Below are 24,862 nucleotides of genomic sequence, written 5' to 3'. Positions count from 1 at the left end.
ATGTAAATGGTTTTGTAGATTCTTTATGGCATGATTTAGGATATGAGACCCCATACTCTTAACCCTAGGCTAATTAAAATATATGTGGGTGGTGGTATTTCGATTGTTTAACGAAGCCATTGCCAATTAAACACCATGGAGGTTTTTGCCTTTGGATTTTTCCATTGCTTCTGCCACGATCCCTAGACTAAGAGTACAAATGAATCATCTTGTTATCATAAGGTGATCCCTTAGGGGATTGTAGAGAAGGCTCTAATGGTTAAGTCTAAAAGGTTTTTTGCGTGTGTGAAATTCATGTTTTTAGGCCGATGCAATACCATTCTTAAGGTATTGGCCGATTGGGTCTCTATTTGCACAGGTTTCATCATCTGCCAGTTCTTTTATTCCAAGATCCTCAGGAATTTATATTCCGATGATTTGACAATTGACTAGTCAAACTCCCTTGAGCTCCTCAATCAACCAAATGCATGGTTGAGGGCTCATTTAATGAGGATTAAACTTTGGCACGTTAGACACTCCAACCGGCTCTTCTTGAGTTTGCACATACTCTTTCATGTGGCCAACTTGGCAACCTTCTTATAAAGCAAATCTATAAAGCAAGATATTATCCGCATGGTGATGTTTTTAAAGCAAAACTTGGATCTAGCCCTTCTTATACTTGGAGGAGCATCTTCAATGGGTTGGAAGTTGTGAAAAGAGGTACCTGGTGGCGAGTTGGCAATGGTGAGAGGATTCATATTTGGGAGGATAAATGGCTTCCTACTCCAACAACATACAAAGTATTCTCCCCCCCAAAGTCTTTTAATGATTATCCTAGGGTCTCAGCGCTAATTGATAGAGATACGAGGAGGTGGAAAGGTGATGTAGTGAGATCTTTATTCTTGCCTTTTGAAGCAAGGACTATTCTGAATATTCCCTTCAGCCACAGCCTTCCAGAAGACCAAATTATATGGGGGGGGGGGGTAATAGAAAGGGAGAATTCAGTGTAAAAAGTGCTTATATATTGCTGTTGGGGTGATAGATACAATGGAGGAAGGTGAAAGCTCTTCGGGTGATTCTAGGAGTCCTCTGTGGAGAAAACTATGGCACTTAAACATTCCTCCCAAGGTACGTATTTTTGCTTATAAAATGTGTATGAATGCTCTTCCTACTTTTGTGAATTTGCAAAGAAAAGGTGTTAATATTTGTGATATTTGTCCGGCTTGTGGAATGGAGCCTGAATCGAATCTCCATGTTTTTGTTAAGTGTGAAGTGGCTAAGAGAGTATGGAGATGTTGGGTGGATAGTCTTGCTGATTTGCTGAATGTAAATATGGATATTATAGATATTGCTATGGAAATTTTTGAATCTGGTACATCTAGTGACTTGGAGGTTTTCTTTGGGGTTGCATGGGCAATCTGGTATAATAGAAATAAAATTGTGTATGAGTCCTCAAGTCAGGTTCCTGATTATATTTGGGGTTTTGCTAAAAAATATATTCTTAAGTTCAAAAGTGCCTCAATAGCTTGCTCTCAAAGCTTGTCTCGGTCAGAAGGAAAGTGGATAGTGCCTCTTCCAGGTGTGTTCAAGATCAATGTTGATGGTGCTGCATTTGAAAATGATAGAAACTCAAGTGTGGGAGTTGTTATAAGGGATGCAGCTGGTAATGTTCATGCTGCTTGCTGTAAATATCTTCAGGGTCAATACTTGGTGGAGGAAGTTGAAGTGCTGGCTATGGAGTGTGGTCTTCTTCTTGCCAAATAGCAAAAACTATTCCAAATTATCTTGGAATCTGATGCATTAACAGCTGTTACTAGTGTCATCGCAGCTGAAACTAGTGGCTGTCTTGGCCATGTTTTTCAGGGGATTCGTAGTTTGCTTTCTTCGTTTAGTAGCTGGAAAATCAAGCATATGAAAAAAGAATACAACAGGGCAGCTCATGAGCTTGCACAGTATGCGAGGCAGAAGGAAGAGTCTCATGTCTGGAAGGGAGTTTGTCCTCCTATGGTGATTCATGTTATTCAGGAAGATGGTATTTAGTTTGTACTGTGTTGAGCTTTTCCTTTTTGGCTTTGTTGTACTCTCTTTTCTATTTGGCAATGAGATTATAGTTGTTTGCTTTAAAAAAAAAAAAAAAAAAACTTGGCAACCTTCCCTTTCAAAGAGATAAAAACATTCAAACATATAATCTCGAACTAAATCCGATCCGACTTTCTCAGCTATCAATCTCAATTCTAGTCCTTCCAATATCAATTTGATGTTAAGTGACTAAACACACATAAAAAAAGAAAAAAAAAATCATATAATTGGTTACGACTCTACTTCTCTAAAGTTCTAAACTTGACTTGACTTTACCAAGGATATTTTTCCAATACAAAGAAAATTTGCTATATACACACTTTTAAACACAAGTTTAAAATGACAGACATCATTTTCCGCAATGTATTTTTTTATAATAAAAGTATAAAACCTGACCGACCCATAGGCCACGGTCGACATTCGGGATTTGTTCCAGTGCAATTAAACCCACCATGGACCCATGCTAGATTTTCAGACAATTTTGGAATTATGTTAAGGACACCATCTTTAACACAATTTTGTGTCACAACTCGTCATATAATGAATTGTGACTGGTAATGGATGATCCACTGATATACTCTTACCGATCATAACTCGCCGTGCATAGCATAAAGTTGTGTCTCTGTCATAATTCACAATTTTGTGGTGGGACCCGTCAAAAGCTAAAATCTGACCGTCGATTAGCCTTGTTTCCCTCACAAATCACACGGCCCAGAGCCAACGTCATATATAACACGCCAAATGCCAAATTCGACGAATCACAAATTGCACGCTAAAGTGTAAAAAAGAAGAAAAAAAAGCCCACAGACACAGAGAGAGAAAGAAAGAGTCTTGAGAAGAGAAAGAAAGATGTCAGTCGTCAGTGGGTGTGTTGTTTGATTGCGAAGAAAAGCATCATCGAAGAAACGCCAAAAAAATACACGCATACACACAAACACACAAAAATATTTTGAAAATTCAGGGGGCTCAAAAACAGTGATGAGCAAGTTTATGCGACTAATATTATTCAGCTTTCACGCTCGTCGTTGTTGTTGCTGTTGTTATTATTGTTGAGAAATGAAATGGGTGGAGCGACAATCACCAACTCTTGTGTGTTGAGTCGCTGCTTTCGCTTGCGATCCAAGCCTAAGTCTCAATCACCATCACCTTCTTCTTCTTCTTCCTCCTCAAAGTGCTCTTCTTGACCATGATCCTCTGCCCTAAACTCTCTCTTGGATCTCAGTCGCAGATCCATTTTCAACACCAACGCTTCCTTTTCTCTCCTTCTCATGGACCCCGCTACGTCTCGCCCCGCTGTAGTTATCGACAACGGCACCGGGTACACCTCTATAGATATATTTGATTAAATACGCTTCGTATTTGTGTGTATATAGGCGCACAAACACGAAATGCCCCAATGGGGTTTCCCTTTCAAATTTTTTTTTTTTTTTAATCATACACCGGTCTTTGAATAGAATGGGCCAATTGGGTTTGCTAATTTTTCGCTATATTCATTTGGGCAGTCGTATTTATTTGATTTTGATATGCAAACTCACAGGGACACCCACTGTTTGACGAAATGTTCTGTCAATTGGGTATTCTCTAAGTTTTGCCTTTTGTTATTGCAGGTATACTAAGATGGGGTTCGCCGGTAATGTTGAACCATGTTTTATTGTTCCTACAGTAGTTGCAGTAAACGAGTCGTTTTTGAACCAATCTCGAAGCTCCTCAAAAGCCAGTTGGCTAGCGCAACACAGTGCTGGTGTGATGGCCGATCTTGACTTCTTCATCGGTGATGAGGCAGTTGCGAGATCTCGATCTAGTACTACTTACAATCTCAGCTACCCAATTCAGCACGGCCAGGTGGAAAATTGGGACGCAATGGAGCGGTTCTGGCAGCAGTGTATATTCAACTATTTGCGGTGTGATCCGGAGGACCATTACTTTTTATTGACCGAGAGTCCACTTACTGCACCGGAGAGTCGCGAGTATACTGGTGAAATTATGTTTGAGACATTCAATGTTCCTGGGCTTTATATAGGGGTGAATTCCGTGCTCGCTCTTGCGGCCGGGTATACTACATCTAAGGTTGGTTTCAATGCTCAACAATTGTAGGAGTTGTTTTCTTTTGGATTTAGGAGTATGAATTTTACAGCTCTTATCAAATTCAGAATAATGTTCAATTGAGCTCAAACTGAGTTAGAATAATGGAATTACTGAATTCACTCTGGAAATTTTGGTTTATTTATTTAGGTTACTAGTACTAACAAGAAAGTTCATTAAACTTGATTGAGTATTCGATAGAGGCCTAGTGTTGAGAATTTGTGCCAATGATCTAGCCCAAATGGCATGTCTCCCCTTGTAAGAGCAAGGTGGAGGGCAGTAAAGAAAAACTGAAGTGTTGAGAAATGGCAGTAACATACCAACTTTACTATCCTTAGAGCCAAAAAATAAAGAGGAGTTGTAAGTGACACAATAAATAATACACTTGCATGATAGAGCTATGCGTACAGGTCACTTCCTCACAACGGCACTGCAGGTGCACCACACAAAAATTATATACTTACTCATAGACTCACACTTTGAGCTTGCTCAAAGGCATGCTTTCCCAGCTTAATTACATATTTCACACTGAAGCACCTTGCTTCACATTACATGTGATGGGAATAAAGGTTCCAATATGAATTTGGGTTTAAACCAACTTGAAGGTCCAGCTAGTTCTGTCACTTCATGGCAAGTATTTTATGGCGGAATATCTGAGAAGTGGGGGAAAGAGAGAAGGCAGCAGGCAGTGGTGTCTAGTGAGTAGTGTGATTAGTACTTTTCAAGAAAAAGTTGGCAGGTATCAGCTCTTTTTTTGCTAGGTAAGTAGGGGGAGGGGGTTGGTGGGGTTCAAACTCCAGTCCTCTGGCACCATAAGAGGTGCTGGAACCATTGGGGTATCCCTTAAACCCCAGCAGGTACCAGCTTGATAAAGCTGTTATCTAATGATTTCCTTAAACATAAGCGGATTAATCTTATGAGCTCAATTATGCAAGATTATAACCATTAGCTTGGCTACTCTTTTTTATTTCTTATTTGCTTTTCCACCCAAATATGAAACCAGAATGAAGGTGTGTTTTCAGGAAATTCATCAGAGGTTGTTTTTGTTTTGTTTTGCTATTGTTGCTGGTTTAATGATTTTTATCATTATTTCTGGTAAATTGGTTGTGTTGAAATTCTGTACTTCTGTTGTCAAATAAATTTTAATTCTATGACTTTTACATATATATAGATCTGCGTTTATGTACATTTTTCTACTGTTATCTTTGATATTTTTTTGATAGTTTCCATTTAGATTGACCTACAGTTCTTCTTAGTGTGAGATGACAGGGGTTGTAGTGGATGTTGGAGATGGGGCTACTCATGTTGTACCTGTTGCAGATGGTTATGTCATTGGGAGTAGCATTAAGTCAGTTCCTATTGCTGGGAAAGATGTAACTCTTTTCGTCCAGCAGCTTATGCGGGTATGTTCATCATACAAACTGTAAATTAATTGGTTGTGCTGGGATTGTTTGGAAGGTCATTGTTTTCAAATGTATACCTATTATTGCATCCAAGTCATAATGAGGTAGATTTTAGTTGTTTAGTTTGTAGATCTGTTAGACTTATAAATGAAGAATAATGTCTTTGGTGTAATATCTTTTGTAGTTACAATTTTATTTAGCAATAAGCAAATGAATAGTGCCATGGACATAACCATAAAGGTTTGGTGTGTGGCTCCTACAGAAATGGGCATTCTTTATTTGTATTTCCTGGAATATTTTTGTCTACCCAATTTTAAGGACCTCATTAAAGAAAACACTCAATAGTAGACTGACAGAGGCCTGGTTTTTAGAATGTCATCAATTTAACATGTCAGTGCACTGATATGTAAGACAAAAATGTGGTCCATTCTATACCGTATTTCCCAGTCACTTCATTGTTGTATTCATACAGTTTTAACTGCATCAATATGTTAAATTTAGCTCTTTCAACGACTGATTTGCGGATTCTTGCGTTTTTCATTTTTTTCATGTAGGAAAGAGGAGAGCATGTGCCCCCTGAAGACTCATTTGAAGTGGCTCGGAAAGTGAAGGAAACTTATTGCTACACTTGTTCTGACATTGTCAAGGTGAACTTACCTTCATTACAGTTTGGATTGAACAGATAATGGGACAAATGGATGTAATTTTTCTTTATTACTCTGCCCTGGGCATTATATTGCAAGTTATCAGCTCTTCATATTACTTTCTCCATTGGATATTTGTGTGGATCTGAATTTTTAACCTTTAGATTACTTGATGATAACTTCATTTCCCAATGATTTCAGGAATTCAATAAGCATGACAAAGAACCAGCAAAATATGTTAAGCAGTGGAGAGGTATTAAACCAAAGACTGGCGCACCATACTCCTGTGATATCGGCTATGAACGTTTTCTTGGCCCTGAGGTTTGATCTATCTTATCTTTGACAATCTTCTCCTTCCCAATGCCTTAGTTCATCCCTGTTCTGTTTTTTCTGGTAGATGTTCCATTGAATTGTTATTTCGTTTTTCAGTAATGAAATGTTCACTCCTAAATTTAGCCTCACCATTACTAATTTTGTCAATTCTTGTTTGTATTAAATTGATATTCCACGTGGCCCGTATTGGTGTTGTATCTATCAATCTTTTGATTCTACAAAGATTTTATATACTTCTATATGAAGATTTACCCAGACCATAGTCTCTTTGATCAAGGACTATTTATTGTCAGTGGCAGACATTAGTTTATTCTTCTCAAACAATTAAAGTGAACTCTATTTATGGAACCAAAGAATAAGGAAGTTTCCCCTGGATGTAAATTCTTCATGATTTCAAGTTTTGGCTTTGATAACTATATTTGGAGACTCTCTTAACTTATAATTTTCAGTCACTCGTTTGCAAAGATTATATTGTTCAAGAATAATGCTTTAAAACTTTGAAAAGCATTTATGAAAAAGGTTGGAAATAATACGCAGCTTTTGAATAGCTTTTAACCAACTGCATACTGCTGTTTGTTCTGATGATTTGTTTGACTTGTTTATAGGTTTTCTTTAATCCTGAAATATATAGCAGCGAGTTTTCAACCCCCCTACCAGCTGTAATCGACAAGTGTATTCAGTCTGCACCAATTGACACAAGAAGAGCATTGTATAAGGTGAAGTACATAGGCTCTAGGAAATTATGCAAACTTTTTTATTAGATGTGGTATATTCCAATGGAACAGTGTAATGCATCATAGAGGGTTTGTACCGAAAATAGGAAAAAAGGTAACAAAATAAATCTTAGGCTTCACCACCTTGGGTTGCTTGGAATAACCGCCAAGCTTAGAGAAATTTTGACTTAAGTCATTGTGTCCTGCAATGTTCTCTGGAGCCTTTAAGTAGAGCTTCCATTGCTACCACAAATAAAGAAATACATATGAAATCAGCCATAACTGATATGGAAATCGACTGTAATCAATTGATATGAAAATAACAACAAAATAAAATAAAATCAATCAACTTTAATTTTGTCTTAATCAGTGTCAATTACTCCTCCATCATTCAATCACAAGGTCAATGCCCTCCTGTGTCAGTACCTGGTGTCCACACCACAGTGAGAGCAACTATGTTGGAGGACTGACGTGTAGTGATGTGGGCTTGTACAGTCGCACCTGTATTCATGAATTGTTAAATGGGTCTTGAGATTTAGGTGGATCTTCAACTCCATCCATCAGTTTCATAGAACTTTTTCTGCTGATGGAGTATTTTCTTACCTATCAAAAAAAAAAAAATTCTGCGGATTAGCCATGGTTGACAGTTTTTAACTTAAAAACATGATTGTTTCAACTTCCAAACTTTAGCATGGGATTTTTCTCTTTTTATCCATCATATGGTTATTTGAATTGCTTTAGTTCTGAGGTTCAAGCACTGTTCTATACCAAATTTTATTTTTGTGCATTAATGAGGGGCTATTGTTACTGTTTTTGGGGGGTGGGGAGAGATGATGGTTTATATACAATATTTTATTTTACAACTCACTGACTTTTTTTTGTCTCCTTTTTTTGTGTGGTAAATCTCAGAATATAGTACTGTCTGGAGGCTCAACCATGTTTAAGGACTTCCATAGGAGGTTGCAACGAGACTTAAAGAAGATTGTGGATGCCAGGGTTCTTGCATCAGAAGCTCGACTTGGTGGGGAAATAAGAGTAAGTGTATTTAACATATTTTTTATTTCTTCTATTTTTGTAATATATAAAATGTGTGCAGCTATTCATGATATGAAAAGGCTGAGCAATTTTTTCCCTCTTTGGTGCTCTCTCTCTCTTCTGGACCTCCAGTCACAACCAGTAGAAGTTAATGTAGTCAGCCATCCCATCCAGAGATTTGCAGTTTGGTTTGGAGGCTCTGTACTTGCATCAACACCTGAATTTTTTGCGGTATGAATTTTGCCCTCTCATCTTAATGGACCAAAACTATAATGATTATCGTGTATGTTTACTTTTTTTCACATTAATCCTCAATTTCATATTCTGCTTCACTGTGGAAGACATTGTGGTTTCTCAGTGGTTGCAGTTGATTGTCACCTTTTAGTTGCCTATTGCCTTTTCATCCCATTTATTAAGTATATTGTCATGCTTGTCCCTTCTCAAGAATGAAGGGACCACTTCATTGGTTCCAGAGAAGACAATAGCTGGGACAGCTAATATGAATTAAAAATCTAACCACCGTAAAGGGAATTGTAGAAGCTTGTAAGTATAGGAAGTAGGTGGAGTTTGGCATTCTTGATTGCATTGTGTGGCACTAGCAATATGCAATGTTGTAAAATTGCATTCCCATCATTTCAGCTTGGTGACAAAAATGGTAACACATTTATGATGCCCAATTCTAGGCCCCACCCCCTCCTTTCACTCTTTCAGCCCCCAAATGAAAAGTGAAAAGTTAATTCCTCTCATCAATGCTTATGATGCTTGATTCATTGCTTTCTCTTGTGCTCATCATTAACATTACCCAAGTTTAAATATTCTTCAGTGAATGAATTTTTGATTTTTAACTTGAAGTTGTGACTCCACCTGCAGGCTTGCCATACAAAAGCAGAGTATGAGGAGTATGGTGCGAGCATATGCCGAACTAATCCTGTTTTCAAGGGCATGTATTGATGCAAAAAACCATTTTGGCTGATCATTGTTTTGTGATTAAGATGCTCAATGGAATGCCTCGCCATTTCCACCTTCCTTATGCACCTCAATTCACTTCACCCTATCTTCCTCGGCATTTAATTTTCTTGAGTTGGTGGGAGGGGATGTAAAATATGTTTAGATTCATTTTTGTAAGAATATGTGGGTTTCCTGTATCCATTCTTTCATTAGGGGGTAGCAGTTCTGCTCTCAGCAGCCAAAAGGGAATGGCCATTGTCATTGGGGCAAACGTTAACCCAGCTGAAATGCAATTCTAATGTTCAGCTTAGATAGAGTTGGTAAAATATTTTTTTTTTCAAACAAGAAAAAAATTAAGAACGAGTAGTCCACCAAGTACATTCTTAGGTAGGAAGTAAAATTCATTTCGATTGAGTTATTGTAATATGAGAACTAATTTGAGTTATAAATGTTTTTGCTTGAATTCTCTCTACCTGTTTGGATAATTTGTACAATTAATTTTGTCACTTCAATTCGTCCAATATACAATTGCTCTCAAACAGGTATTGCCATCCCATGGACCCCAATTGAAACACCTCACTTAACCTTCAAATTTGTGTAGTGCAATACCAATGAGTGCAAGAGGCATTCAATGAGTTATTATGACACCCTTTTAACAGTCCCAAGCGTGTAAAAAGTGTGGGCAAAATTATTGCATTTACAAACTCACTAGAGAATTGAGCTCTTGCAGATTACAACCAAAAACGCATGAAAAGGTTGCTATCTACAAGAAGCAATTGTATGTTCTGCCAAGCAGTCACCAGCTTTTAGCTCTCCTTGTCCTATCTACTTCTTACTTGTTAATCATTTAATTGACTCAATTGGCTTTATGCAGCTTCAATATGACAATTCTCTATAGGGATCTGGCATATTAATGAGTCAGAAAAAATGAGAAAACGAAAAAAAAGTGAACATTGTTGTAGAAAGTAGGGAAATAGTGGAGTGTCCTACAATTACATCCCTCGAGAATTTGTTCGGACTTGCAAATAAGATGAAAGGGAAAACAAAACCAAAATTATATATATATATATATATATATATAAAATTAATAACAAGCTTTTTTTTAGAGTATATGCATATCAATTTCAGCATCCTAAAAGAGAGAGAAAATTGGTACATCACTCTCATTCATCTTATGTCCCATTGCTCATTCTTCCAGTCTCATCTATTCCATACCACTATCGAAAAAAAATGGCTGCTTTTATGTCGCAATCTAGTGGTGATTGAAATGACTTTTAGGTGGCCAGCATTATATTCTTTTTTGGGATTAACGGACGATTATCTAGATGTTCACATTACAATTAACACAATAATTCGTAAATAATTATAATGTCCACCCTACAATCTGAAATTGGTGATAAAATCAATCAATTAGTAGACCAGTTGGGATGCAAATTAATAGGTATTACTCTATTAATATTGATGTATAAGAAGTAAAAGTAAACAGTAATTCGTAATTATTAAAGTGATAATTGTTCCTCCCACTTTCAAGAGAAATACTTATGAAGGACGAACATAATGAACATTCTATCATAGTTATTCCACTTGTTCCTGCTTAACTTCTAAATAACAAAATATATTGAATGTTCCTAAAAAAACCCTTAAAAGAATTATTGTTAATTCGTATTATGCATGAGAAATTTTATTGAAAAATGTTTTGGAATGATAAATATTTTAATATTTATAAGAAATAAAAGGCCAAATTATAAAATTTGTAGAAAATTTTCAATGTAATTAAAATAATATAATTTTCTGACAAAAGAACATACATAACTTTTTTTTTTGAGAAAAAAAAGAACATAGATAACTTAATGACTCTGTTTAGAATTGGATTGCTTTATTCAAATTCTAAAAAAAATTATTGGTATGAACTAATATACAACAAAAATCAGACATATTTTTCTGGGTCATTATTCTGAAAAATATTTTTTAATTGAGTTTAAATTTTATATAAAGTCCATATAAAAAAATTCATATATTTACTCTGTCCATTAAAACCTGTCACATCATATTTTTTATTAATGACACCAAAAAAAAAAAAAAAAAAAAATCAAAGAGAAGATCATATTTTGTTGATTTTTTTTTTTTTTTTTTGGTGTGCATTACAAGAGTTACCAGTTAATTATAAATACATATCTTGTAATGATTACTTGAAAAAAAATACCAATTTCAAAACCTTACATTGTATTTGTTTAGAGATTTTTTTTTTTCACATGGAATGTGGTTGAATCTTAGTGGGTAATATTTGCCCAATCAATAAAAGGACCAAAATTAGAAATGGGCTCAATAAACCAAAAGCCCAAAATTTCTCAGAAAGTTAATTAGGATAAAAGCCCGTTATTTCCTTTCCTCACTAAACCACATGACAAAGGTAATTTTTATTCATCTTTTTTTTTTTTTTTTTAGACAAGAAAGAAATTCTACTCTAACATAATTTAAGTGCATATGTGTGTGAAACTCCCTCCTAAAGACTTGAACCCCAGTCCTTGCCCCCCCACACCCCACAAGCACTTATACTTATGGAGTGACCATCGCACCAAAGGTATGCAGTAGTATGACGTAGTTAATTAAAAAACCCATAATTTTCTCACCTTGCCAACTAGGCATAAAATCCGGAAAAAGACACTCCATGCAAGCTCAGAGACACAGACAAAAAAGTAGAAGCCCAAACAAAAAAAATGCCACTAGAGAGACTCCACCCACTCTAAAGCTATCGAATGCAAAAGCAGTGAAGCTCAACCTATAAGAAAATGGGAAAATAAGCTTAAGAAAGAAATTGACAATTGTTTGGTTAGTTACTCATTTTCAACTAGAGCTAACAACTGGACTAGCTACACTAAAAAACAAAAACACCAAGGTGAAGTAAGAGCTTACATGGTAAACAATTCAAAATTTCCCATTTATAGGTTGTTGCTAACACTAGAAAGGAGACAAGATCCATTATGAGAGAGAGAGAGAGAGAGAGAGAGAGAGATTCCCTCTTCTTGAGAAGCTATGACTAAGCCTCCTTAAGAGAAAAAACTCTTCTATACTTCTTCATCCCTAGGCCAAATTTGATCACGAAAAAAGACACTACTTGATAGAAGGAACTTAAGAAATTGTGGTTTAAAGGGTACAAGACTATGTCTAGAAAAGGTCAAGTAACTCCTGGTTGACTGGGAACCATAGAGCTTGGCGCATGTTTTCTCTTAACTCTTAGGTCTCTAATGAATTTGTGTGCAACTAAGCAAGCATCCGCATACATTTTTCACCATTGAAATTGCTTTGGTTGATGAGATTTTCCTTACTCATAACCTACCAATTGACCAATAATTGAATGCCTAAATGATGACATGACTTTCATTATCTAATCGTTTGAATGTCTTACACCAATTGGGAAGAGAGAGGACTAAGTGGCTTGAGAAAAGCAAACTTGTCATTCTTGGCTAGGAACCAAGAAGAATGGTCAAAACTTTTTGTCTATTTGATCTTCCTTTTTCTATCTTTAGAGCATGTGTAGCAGTGGAGCTAAATAGCTATAATGCTATTTTAGCTCCACCATTATACCAAAAACGGCCAAGCAGTAGTGGAGGCATAGGTATAAATCTAAAAAAAAAAAAAATTGTTTATTCACCCCTGGATTAAAATAATATTGCTTTGGTTATTTTTTTCTTTTCTTTTATCTCACCGTCCTCTGTCTCAGTCACTCTCAAGCTCCCAAAGCTTTCAAGCTCTCATCTCTCATCTCTCAGTTTATCTCAAGCTCTCATCTCTCATCTCTTAGTTTACCGCTGTCCCAGCCGCCGATTGCCTCAGCCCACACCGTCCCAACTGCCAATCGCCTTAGCCCACACTGTCCCAGTCGCCGATCGCCTCACCCGAAGCCTTCCCAGCCGTCGATCGCCTCACCCTACGCCATCCCAACCACCGATCGCCTACCCCACGCCGTCCCAGCCGCCGTGGTTGTGGTTTTCTTTTGTTTTGTTTTGTTTTTTTTTTTTTTTCTATGTTGTGTTGTGGTTGCCGTGGTGGTTGTGGCCGGTGATGGTGGTGGGCTGATGGTATAGGTGGTTGTGGATGGTGCTGTGAATTTTTTTTGGTTGTAGGATATATTATTTTATTGTAGAGGATATATTATTTTAGTATAGATGATATATTATTTTATTGTGTTGAAAGCTAAAATAGATCCACTACTGTAGCATGTCTATAGGTAAAATAGATAAAATAACTTTTAGTAGAGCTAAAAAGCTATTGCTGTGGATGCTCTTACTATCTATCATCCTTTCACCCCTTAAAATTGTAACCATCAGTTGAATGCAATAATCATAAAAGAATATTTATAGAGGAATGGAATGGAATAGAATGGAATGATCATTAAAGGAATGGAATGGAATGGAATAGAATGGAATGAATTTAGTAGGGAAAGGAATGGAATGGAATGTGATTTAAAAATCTTGTTTGGATGTTATAAAATAAAGGAATGGAATGGAATGGAAAGTAAGTAATACCGTTTGGGAGTGACATTGGAAGGAATGAAATGGAATCATTTTATAATAACATTACTATTATACCCCTCATTTTAAAGAACATAAAAAATAATCAATGAGAACTTATAATTGCTTTGAAATGCTTAGTATTTAGTGGATGATGTGAAACTAGTTAGCCACAATTAGGTCTGTGTTAGATTATTGAATTACAATATTTTTTTGTTAAGGTAAAAATAAATTTCTATGCTAACTCAGTGTATGATTTCCTGCAATAGTGCATTACTTTCTATTTTCTTCTCATTTAAATTTTTTTTTACTCTTGGTTTTTTTCTTAACCACACACCTATCTTTTGTCTAAACTTTTACACTAGCTTTTGTAGACATTTCCTCTTAACCATACACGTGGTGAAGCCTTGGAGCTATTAACTAATTGGATGGTTGACTTAAAACTGCAAGCGTACGTAACACACCACTTGCTTTGTAAATAACAGAAGAATCAAAGAGGAAACAGAGTAAAAAGAAAATTTGAGTTTTCCAGCAATTCCCACTTTCAAATTTCTAAATACAATTTTTTTTTAGCTGTACAGGTAACGGCAGTTTTCGTTTCTTTTCACTTTCAAGGTTTTTAGTTGTACAGAATGTAGTTTGTTTTGGTTTTTAGGTGTACAAAAACACTATATATCACTCTCATGAATCACTAGCAAATAGTTCATAAAAAATAAAATAAAAAAAATAAAAAAGAAAAGACTAGCAAACAACCGAAAAGAAAAAGAAAAAGATAGACATACTTGGTTTGAGCAATATCTGAAAATTGCAGCAGACAAAAAAAAAAAAGACCAGCGGCAGCAGCTTCACTTTGTAGAGGACGAACAATATTGTGCAAGAATTATAGCTTTATTTTTCTTACGGCTGAATGAGAAAAAAAAGGTTGATATTAAAGGGGTATTTTAGGGATTTTAACAAAAATTTCATTAAACCTAAATTCATTCCCTCCCATTCCTCCCAATTTTAAGGGGAACAAAAATTTGAGGTTTTGAGGGAAAAGGGAGGAATGAGCATTCCCTCCTACTTAAACTCCCAAACGAGGGAATGGACATTCCATTCCCTCCGTTAAAACTCCCAAACAAGAGGAGGGAAGAATATTCTAAAAATATTCTTTTTATTCCATTCCATTCCATTCCATTCCCTCCTCCCAAACGGAGCCTTAGTTAAAATCTTAGTTTTCACACACCCGATTCTCTCTAAAAACCCCATTGTAAACATAATTTTCTCGCTATCTTCCCACCACAACACATTGATAAACTCCAGTATTAGTATCATCACCAAGTCATGCTTTTGAGTAAGGAAGCTTGTTTGAAGCTTTGCTACACACGTTGGACTCATTCTCTCCCCTTCAACTACATTGAGTTTTGCCCTCTTTTGCCTTATAATTATGATGGAAGAACACATATTGTATTTCTACAGTTCTACTATAATTTTACTATTGATTGATATGACATGTTCATTATTATTGAAATTGTCTAATTTATTGATTTCTTGTTAGAAGATTAAATGCACTTGCTCTTAGAATTTTATTTTTGAATTGTTTATTGTTGGATTTCTCTTGTATTGACTAACAGTTGGATAAATCATGTGTGTTAACTTATTGTTGGGTTTGTAGATGATGACTTACTCTTTACAAAGGGTGATTATTTGGCCTATATTAAAAGTCACCTCTAAAGAACTTGTCGTGTGTAATTTCTCTATCATCTGAGTTTTGGGTTGGTTCTTTCTTTAACAAGTAGGAAAACGCGTTGCAGTCGCTGACCAATTTTTCCAAGGTTGATATCGAGCTTTGGGTTGGGCTCCAAGCATAATTTGACACATATCATTGTTTGAAAAACTTCAACAGTGGCAATATAAGAAAGAGTTAACCAACCATTCACATCTTTGGTATAATGGTTACTGCATAAGTACAAATTCTCATGGGGTTGGAGGGGGCAAGTGTCGGAGTTCAATTTTCCAAGAATGAGCTTCACACACATATACATTTGAATTAAATTAAATTAGAGTATAATTTTTATTTTGTATAAAAAAAAGTCAACTAAAATTGAAAAAATAACTACACATACATACATGCATACATCTAATATATATATTATGGTAACTTTAAGTTAATTAAAATTATACTTTCTCCATCAAACTTTTTTTTTTTTTTTTTTGGCCGGCAATTTGTTCATTTCATAAACACAACATAGCAACAAATATAGCATGTCACATGCACATTGCATGAAAGCATGGGTCATGTTAAAGAAATGTAAATAAAATTTACAAAATAATATCTTAATATTAATTATTTAAATTGGCATTATTTTGAAATTATATGAGGATTTGGTCCTTTTTTTTTGAATTTTAAAAAACATGATTTGAGCCAAATTTCAACATTTAAATTTGTGTTAGAATCTATTTTCCTCTCTCTTGTGTATGTGTTTGTTTCTCAAAAAAAAAAATAAAAAAAAGACTAAATTCTTGAATAGTTTTAAAACAATATCAATTAATAATAATAATAATAATAATTATTGTTTTGATAAGTAATAATTATTATTAAAATAATACTATGATTTTGCAAATCTTGCAAAATAATGTTATTAATAAAAAGGCACATTAATTCAAATAACAACGGACCAATAAGAATAATGTCTTTACCAAAACAAGCGCAAGTGTTAGGTTTAAGTTTTTCAACGCCCTATAAAAAAGCTAGCATTTGCTATAAAGCAGCTATGCTACAATTTACTGTGACTAGCGCACTATTGGGGCGGCTGAGAAAATCAGAGTCTGACCCATAATATATTTTCCTCTTATCAATTAAGAAAATACTAAAACCACAATTTTTTTCACCAATTTTCTTATAAATTGTCAACGTGATAAACGATTATTGACCAGGAGAGAGTGATATTAATGACAAATCTAAATAAAAATCTATAAAAATTTGACACATTAACAATTTATAAAAATATATAAAATAATTTGTAACGATAACATTATCCTATAAAAAGTATGATTTTGTTACACTTTTTACAAATTAGAATATTCAAAGATACAGTCAACAGTCTAAACTCAAAACTCAAATTAACAATAATACAATTTTTTTTAGGGGAATTATTAAAAAATAATTAAATTGAGGTTTTTTTTTTTTTTTCCTATGTTAAGAAATTTATGCAGAGTAAAATACGTAACTAGTGTATGGCCTACCAAAGAAGCAGTGACCCAGATGAGATTTGATCCACAAGGTCCCAAAGCCAAAGGGCATCACTGTATAGGACATCACATCTAAACAAAAGAAAATGAAAATTACCACAAGAGGAAAAAACACTCAAAACTCAAAAGTGAAAATAAAATAAAATAAAATAAAATAAACCCACTTGGGAGATCAGATGAGAAAAAGGCCAGGCTAAACCTGCGAGCTTGTCTGACCTAAAGAGCAGAAGACAAATTAAGCACAACAAGAAGAAGAAGAAGAAGAGAAGAGTAAGAAAAAAACTATCGTATTTGATGTTTTTGATTCTTACTTTTGTTTAAGGATTTGATGTTTTTCTGCAATGTTCTAATCTCAAATCTTTTGGTGGGTGGGTCGGTGGGTGGGGTTTGGTTTTTTTGATTCTGGGTTTGTTTTGTGAAATAACCCAAAATTTTAAAGTTGTAGTTTGGCTTTGATTTTTGGGATTTTTTTACATGGGTGTCTGAGATTATTAATCCTGCGGTTTTACTAGGTGGAAATTTGGAATCTTTGGTTGTTTTTTTTCTGTTGAGTTATGATAGGGATATTACTGTTTATGTTTATATGATTCATCTTTAATTTTTTTTTTAAAAATTTAATTATGGTATATTAGTAACTGTAATACATGATATTTGTTATGGTTCCAATGATTTTACAAGTGGGTTTTGAAGATTTATCTTCTTCTGTTTGTTGTGACATCATGGCAGGGGCGATTAATGCTGTTATCATCATCAGTAGCTGAGACCCTTTTTGTTTTGGGGTGTTTTTTTTAGTTTTGTTGATCTGGGTGTGGGAAATTTTTGTTCTTCTCAATTTTGTATTTGATGGGTTGCAGAGGGTTTACTTTATATTGATGTACTCTTCCAGTAGGTGTGTAAGGTGTTTCTAGTTCTTTTGTCCAAGATGTCTAAGATTTCGAGGCTGAAAAGTGATGTAAAAGATTCGCGGTGTATTGATGTTTTCAAGTTAATGATTATTGTTATGAATGTACAATCATATGTAATCTCAAATTCCCTACATGATTTAAAGCTTTGGGAAATCCTCTCTGGGGTGTATAAGAGTATCCAGATCCAATACCAGATGGATCTGTCTCTCTCCTTAATGTTGTTATTGATGTGCAATAGGAGATATAAGTTTAATAGTGGTTTCCTGCTTATGTATAATATTAGGTGGAGATAGATGTAATTTATTTTTAATTTATCTTGGTCAACCTTTATGGATCCAGTGGCTGAAGAGCAAATAGATTATGAAGATGAGGAATATGGAGGGGCTCAGAAGCTGCAATATCAAGGAAGTGGAGCCATACCGGCCCTTGCAGATGATGAACTGATGGGAGAAGATGATGACTTCGATGATCTCTACAATGATGTTAATGTTGGAGAAGGTTTCCTTCAGTTGCACCGGTCTGAGGCTCCACTCCCACCTGGGGGTGTTGGCAATGGAGGACTTCAAACTCAGAAAACTGATGTTCCTGAACAAAGAGTGGAAGCTGCGGGTGCACAAGAGATGGGCATTCCTGGGGTTTCAGTTGAAGGAAAGTATTCTAATGCTGGTGTGCATTATCCTGAGCAGAAGGAGGGGTCAGCTGCAGTAAAGGCACCAGAAATGGGATCTTCTAGTTACCCAGACGGGTCTTCGGTCTCACACAGAGGGAGGGTTGTTGAAATGACTCATGATCCCCAATTCAGAAACATGGGATTTCAAGGATCCACATCTGTGCCCCCCAATTCTGGGGTTGATCCTTCTGATATGCCTGGAAAAATTCCTAATGAGCCCATGCCTGTGCTGAATTCTGCCACTGGTGGTCCTCGAGGCGCTCAACAGATGCCTTCTAATCAAATCAATGTGAATACAAATGTCAATCATCCAATAATTAATGAAAGTCAGATCCGGCCACCTGTAGAGAATGGTCAAACCATGCTGTTTGTGGGAGAACTACATTGGTGGACAACTGATGCAGAGCTTGAAGGTATTTTATCTCAATATGGGAGGGTCAAGGAAATTAAGTTTTTTGATGAGAGAGCTAGTGGTAAATCCAAAGGCTATTGTCAAGTTGAATTCTATGATTCGGTCGCTGCAGCCTCTTGCAAAGAGGGAATGAATGGTCATGTTTTCAATGGGCGACCTTGTGTTGTGGCCTTTGCTTCTGCACAAACATTGAAGCAGATGGGAGCTTCTTATATGAGCAAGAACCAAGCTCAGAATCAGTCTCAGCCTCAAGGAAGGAGGCCAATGAATGAAGGTGGGGGGAGAGGGAACAATATGAATTATCAAAGTGGAGATGGAGGAAGAAATTACGGACGGGGTGGATGGGGACGGGGCGGGCAGGGTGTACTCAATCGAGGTCCTGGGGGTGGACCAATGAGAGGAAGAGGAGGGGCCATGGGTGCAAAGAACATGGTTGGGAACAATGCTGGAGTTGTAAGTGGTGCTGGAGGAGGAGGTTATGGACAAGGCCTTGCAGGTCCTGCATTTGGGGGTCCTGCTGGTGGTATGATGAACCCACAGGGCATGATGGGTACTGGGTTTGATCCCACATATATGGGTCGAGGAGGTGGTTATGGAGGTTTTCCAGGTCCTGCTTTTCCTGGAATGCTTCCTTCATTTCCAGCTGTTAATACGATGGGACTTGCTGGGGTGGCACCTCATGTCAATCCAGCCTTCTTTGGTCGGGGAATGCCAGCTAATGGAATGGGAATGATGGGTTCTGCTGGAATGGATGGTCATCATGCAGGAATGTGGAATGACACAAGCATGGGTGGATGGGGAGGAGAAGAACATGGTCGAAGGACGAGGGAGTCAAGTTATGGCGGTGATGATGGTGCTTCAGAATATGGGTATGGAGAGGGAAATCATGAAAAAGGAGCAAGGTCAAGTGCTGCCTCTAGGGAAAAAGAGCGGGGATCTGAGCGTGACTGGTCAGGAAACTCTGAGAGGAGGCATCGTGATGAGAGGGAACAAGACTGGGACAGGTCTGAAAGAGAACACAGGGAGCCCCGTTACAGGGAAGAAAAGGACAGTTACCGAGACCATCGTCCAAGAGAACGTGACTTGGGTTATGAGGATGATTGGGATAGAGGGCAGTCTTCTTCAAGACCTCGGAGCAGGTCCCGAGCAATGCCTGAAGAAGATCATAGGTCTCGATCCAGGGATGTGGATTATGGAAAGAGAAGACGCTTGCCATCAGAGTGACACAAGCATGATGTTCATCCTTCTTTGGCAGGTTTTATGAGACCTCACAATCTATGTTCTCACTCTTAGAGTTTCTCTTTTGGATATCTAAAGTGCACCTTCATCATTCTCTCTGGTTCTCAGTGGCCCCACATTCAAAGTGTGGCTTATCTGAGGGAGTAAGTAAGTTCCACTTGTGTTGGTATGGGGGAAGAACTAATTTCCATTGCTTTCGTACTGCATAATACTGAACATCATTAGCTGCAACGCTTAATATTTGTGTGCTGAAAAATGATTGATGACTTTCAGTAGCATACCAATGTGGATATTTCTGTGGCTTGGACTCCTGGTATCCTTCACCAGGTATCCCATTGGTAGCATATTTATACTGCTATCTATCTTCAAGACTGACTTGTGCTATTGGTACAATTGGAACCTTCTTGTTTGTTTATATGATTGTGGGAGTTAATTATCCAAATGCTTTCAGAGAATATTTTTGTGGCCCAAGTGGAGCCTTTAACCATTTCCAGATGCATGTATTAGTTGAGTTTTATACCTCTTATATGATATCTTTTCATTTCTAACTTATTTTGCTGGTTGTATTTTTAATTTAGAAGTGTCTAACATCTATCTTATTTGCTGGTCACTGAGTCCTACTCCATGTACAGTTGGTGGCGAGAGTTTTTGTTTTTGCTTATTTCTTTATAGTTCATGCTGTGTGTTTTCATGAAGCTGAGTAGTTTTCCTCTGTATGTCCATTGTTTCGGTTAAATGTTTTAGCTAGATATCTGGCTTGATTGTAGCATCTGAAGTTTTGTTATTAGTATATATTGGCTTACAACAAGTGGGGAAGGGGGGATTCATACCCAGGTTCTCCCCTTGGGGGGATCGGGTAGAGCCATTGAGTGAAAAGACTCTTGGGTACAATTAAGTTCTTGTTGTCATGCCAACTCAATCTACCTCTTATTATTTTGCTGTGATTTCCAATTAATTGTTTTGTGTGTGTGAAATAATTCATTCATTTAGAAATTCATATTACGAGTGTGATAGCTACGTCTCGTATGTAAATGGTTGTTTTTCTGACACATGTATGAAAAATTTGTTCAATTCAAGGATTGAAGATGTGGCTAACATTCTTTTGGTTTGAGTAAGTGTCAGGTTTCCTTTTGGTTTAGGATGTGGTTGGTGAAAAGGAAGTTGCCAGAATTGTTTATGGTAGTGACTCTTGTTAATGTAGTTGTTAATATTCCAAGAATAATAAAAATGGAGTATATTGTTCCTTTGGTTTAGATCAAACCTTTACACTATGGTTGGATGGGGAAAAGGGGAGGGCAAAGGCAGGGAGAGAGTGTCTTTCCTTTGTTTAGTTGGGTGGAAAAGGAGTGGAGGGATTCCCTTTTCCTTTGGGCCATCATTTTTTTCCTCCTAATTGGGGGAAATGGAGGGATGAGGAGAGAGAAAGAGTATTTAATTTTTTAATGTCGTGGGACCCTCTAATATAATTTCCTTACCATCCTATTTCCTCTAGACAACCAACCACCTAAAGGGAAGACAATCTTCCCTTCCCTTTCGGTCTCCCCCTCCATTTTGCTAAACATAGTGTTAGTGTTGCTTGAAGCCTCAGCTTCCACTGCATCCCATAGGCTGATGTTAGGGTTTAAAGATTCAAATCTTCCTTTCCCCTAATAGTGACAATATGTGTTAAAAGATTCAAGTTTACTTAAATGTTATAGTCTTAAAAACTAAGTGTTGTTGACCGTTGTCCTCTTATTAGATTTTGAATGGTAATGTTCATAAAGTACCCTTTCCTCCATCAAATTACCTATGGAGTATTTTTACTCAATAGTCAGTATCTTGTGCTATTGCCTTTCTTAGAGACATGATTGTCAGCAGTGTTTCTGCCTTTAAAAAAAGGAAATTGTAATGGCAAGATGTTGGCCATGTGGCTAGCAGGTGAAGGATGGTTCTAGTTGTAGTTGCCAACCTATGGTGTACTGGTAGTTATGCCTGCACAGGACAACGGTTGTGGAATTGTTCTTGATCAAATAACACTGTCACATTGATTTCTGTTTTTGGTGGATGAGGCCTCGAAGTATCATTCTCAAATATCATATGAATTTGAATCTTGATTCTTGACTGACAGTAATCCTCTTCTACCTCTTTGTTGTATAATGTTACCTTGACTTTAAAAGTTAGGATGTTAGTGTTAGTGTTACCTAAAGTAAAAGCAATAAGACACGAGAGAGAAGTGTGGCAATGATGACTGTTTCTTAATTTCTCTCTAGAGAAAGTTTAGTTATTTTGGTAGTTGATATAATGGAATCATTTGTTAAAATCATATTATATGATAGATATATTGATTGCCATTTCGTCACAAATCTCCAGTAGAATGAGAGGTAATCACTTGTTCTTATTAGTATGCACGTCTTATAGATTTGGTCTGCAACTATAAATATAACCAGAAGTCTGGAGGTGAAGGGTTATTTTTCTTGTGTTGTGTCAAATAGAGGTAAAGGCCTCAGGGCTTTGTAATCAAAGAATGGACTAGGGGATACTTGAGTTTGTTTGCTTTCATGTTTTGATGTATTTCTGTTTCTTATATTTTCCCGTTAATATTGAGTGGTAGAGATAGATTATGGGTGGCGTCTTTGGCAGATTATTTTATTTATCATCTATTGACTTGGGGGTTTTCTTTTTATCATCATATCCAGGGAGTGGAGTAGGCAACTTTTTGTTTTCATGATTGAATCAGCCTGTGTTGGTTACATGGAGGAAGATGTGTTAGATGGGATGCCTTCATTGGATTCCTTTGGTGATGGCTTGGTCTGCCAAGTATGCAAAAGTAACCTTGTACCACCTAAAAATCTGTAAATTGTGTTCCTGCAAGAAAATGTCTAGAAAGAGTCAAAAGATCACAAATATTTCAATAAATAAATCTTGGTGTTTAGTTTGTGAATATGATTGCCGTATCTGTCAGTCTCCATGTAAAGCACCACTGTCATGTGTAAATTGTTTTATGTATTAGGTCTGCAACATGTAACGGCCTCTTGTTGTTTGACTGTATTGGTTTTAGCTGTGAGCTTGTAAAAGTTTTATGAGACCCATACCTGTGCATCATTGATGTGTTGTAACTCATAATGTTGTTCTAGGAGAGTCAAGTCAACTATTGGTACATTGTAACCAGAGGGTCCCTGTTCAATTGTAATTGGTTATTGTAAAAATTGTACAACTCTCTCTCTGTTCGAGCAAGTTCCCAGAAAGAAGAAAGGATTTCAGAGTTATTATTATTTAAGCACATAATGTAAATTAGGTTCAGGATTTAGGAGTCATGTATTGATGCTACAGTATGATAGACTTGGAACCCAGAAGAATTTTGCTCACTTGGGGTCGTTTCTCTCTTGATGGAAGCCTGATCTACTCCTTATGTACTTTTTATTTTAAACTTATTAGTATGTTATTTTTCTGGGAAGCAGTTTCTTTTGTACTAATGGGTCTAGAATGTGTAAATCATATTGTCCTGTTTGTTTTTTGGAATTTGGAATGTATAGATTCCCAACAATGTAAATGAGATTGTGTTAAAAGTTATTTGTTGAGTGACCTGCCTCACTGTTTTTCCTGATGGGTACTACTTGCTCAATGAAGAAATTTACAAGGAATTTGTTCACAACTCCTTAGTTGGAGGCTTTGATATAGCTTATCCCACTTTCCCCATATTTTTTGGTGGTGTTATTTAGTGATTTATTTGTTACTGCATTTATTTGTTTTTTTGCCAGAATTTGTTACAGGATTAATCCATTTGGTAATGCTGTTTTTTGAGGTTGGTCATAATTTTGGTTGATGTTTTATTGATAAGTAATGAAACTTTATTGATGAAAACTTAAGAACAAGAAGCAAGGCATCTTAGTACACAGGTAGTGTACTAAGGAAGGATAAGAAGTTTGTTTTGGTTTTTCGAGGTCGGTGTTGGGATTTGAATTTGATCATTACTTCCATTTGTTTTAATTTAGTTTTTGTTGAACAAAATTTTTTTATGGGAAAGGGGAAATTGTATTTGCTATCTTGAACGAATTATCCTTAACCATGTTGTTTTGGTTCACATCGTTGTCTGCCTCTATGGTTTATCTTGTGTAGATTTTGATTTGGTCTGTGCTTGCAACCATAAAATTTTAGAGTTTGGTCTATTTAAGGTATTCTATTTTACGTTCTATTTTACGTCTGTCATAACTAATTATCCTTAACTAAGTTGTTTTGGTTCACATCGTTGTCTGCCTCTATAGTTTATCTTGTGTAGATTTTGATTTGGTCTGTGCTTGCAACCATAAAATTTAAGAGTTTGGTCTATTTAAGGATATTCTATTTTACGTCTATCATAGATAAGAATTAAGATAATCGATGATCTTTTGGTCTTGAAGTGCAATTTTTTATGAGATGCATGGTCTAATGAATTGGAAGGATATTCTTGCTTTACACCTTTGGTGGAGTGAAATCATTGTCCTTGGTTAGCCGAAGTGATCGGGCATTGTCTTAGGGCCACAAGGTTTTTGAAATGTGACTTTGTGGTTGAAGATTATTGGTTTACTTGGTATGTCCATTTTCCACGTGAAAGTAGTTTACTAGGTATTTTTTTTTTTGATAGAATGGTAGAATGTAGATTGATAGTAGGTAATATTAATAGTTCTTAATTTAGGACTAAACTCGTAAGCATTTTGCTTTT

General features: G+C 36.2%; 3 protein-coding genes across 4 annotated transcripts; all 3 read left to right on the top strand.

Moving 5' to 3' along the window:
* Positions 1–1,128: 1,128 nt before the first annotated feature.
* On the top strand, positions 1,129–2,019 carry LOC115981107. The gene is made up of 2 exons (XM_031103290.1): positions 1,129–1,723; positions 1,787–2,019. The coding sequence occupies exons 1-2, from the start codon at positions 1,129–1,131 to the stop codon at positions 2,017–2,019; spliced, it is 828 nt and encodes a 275-aa protein (XP_030959150.1).
* An 815-nt stretch (positions 2,020–2,834) lies between these two features.
* On the top strand, positions 2,835–9,682 carry LOC115982369 (actin-related protein 3). The gene is made up of 9 exons (XM_031104946.1): positions 2,835–3,376; positions 3,666–4,125; positions 5,397–5,543; positions 6,098–6,190; positions 6,389–6,508; positions 7,126–7,236; positions 8,143–8,268; positions 8,401–8,499; positions 9,139–9,682. Exons 1-9 carry the CDS (start codon positions 3,327–3,329, stop codon positions 9,217–9,219), a joined length of 1,287 nt encoding a protein of 428 aa, XP_030960806.1. The 5' UTR covers positions 2,835–3,326; the 3' UTR covers positions 9,220–9,682.
* A 7,332-nt stretch (positions 9,683–17,014) lies between these two features.
* On the top strand, positions 17,015–23,743 carry LOC115982367 (cleavage and polyadenylation specificity factor subunit 6). 2 transcript variants are annotated; one of them, XM_031104943.1, is made up of 2 exons: positions 17,015–17,228; positions 18,203–23,742. In XM_031104943.1, coding segments are annotated over exons 1-2 (1,968 nt in total). In that variant the 5' UTR covers positions 17,015–17,227; the 3' UTR covers positions 20,170–23,742. The 2 variants fall into 2 exon arrangements, 1 of the variants encoding a protein (XP_030960803.1); XR_004089605.1 differs by lacking the exon at positions 17,015–17,228 and having other exon boundaries at positions 18,193–20,511; positions 22,860–23,743.
* The last annotated feature ends 1,119 nt before the right edge of the window (positions 23,744–24,862 follow it).

Source organism: Quercus lobata, chromosome 3, assembly GCF_001633185.2.
Source record: "Quercus lobata isolate SW786 chromosome 3, ValleyOak3.0 Primary Assembly, whole genome shotgun sequence".
Lineage (NCBI taxonomy): Eukaryota > Viridiplantae > Streptophyta > Magnoliopsida > Fagales > Fagaceae > Quercus > Quercus lobata.
The sequence above is the reverse complement of the archived record's forward strand: the minus strand, read 5'-3'. Positions and strand labels throughout refer to the sequence as shown.

Bases quoted from the DNA above. Each gene is read 5' to 3' on its own strand.
- LOC115982369 (XM_031104946.1), top strand. From the start codon at position 3,327: ATGGACCCCGCTACGTCTCGCCCCGCTGTAGTTATCGACAACGGCACC. The intron at 8,269-8,400 runs GTAAGTGTATTT...CTGGACCTCCAG, and splicing joins GACTTGGTGGGGAAATAAGA to TCACAACCAGTAGAAGTTAA. The intron at 8,500-9,138 runs GTATGAATTTTG...CTCCACCTGCAG, and splicing joins CAACACCTGAATTTTTTGCG to GCTTGCCATACAAAAGCAGA.
- LOC115981107 (XM_031103290.1), top strand. From the start codon at position 1,129: ATGTGTATGAATGCTCTTCCTACTTTTGTGAATTTGCAAAGAAAAGGT. The intron at 1,724-1,786 runs GTCTTCTTCTTG...ATGCATTAACAG, and splicing joins AGTGCTGGCTATGGAGTGTG to CTGTTACTAGTGTCATCGCA.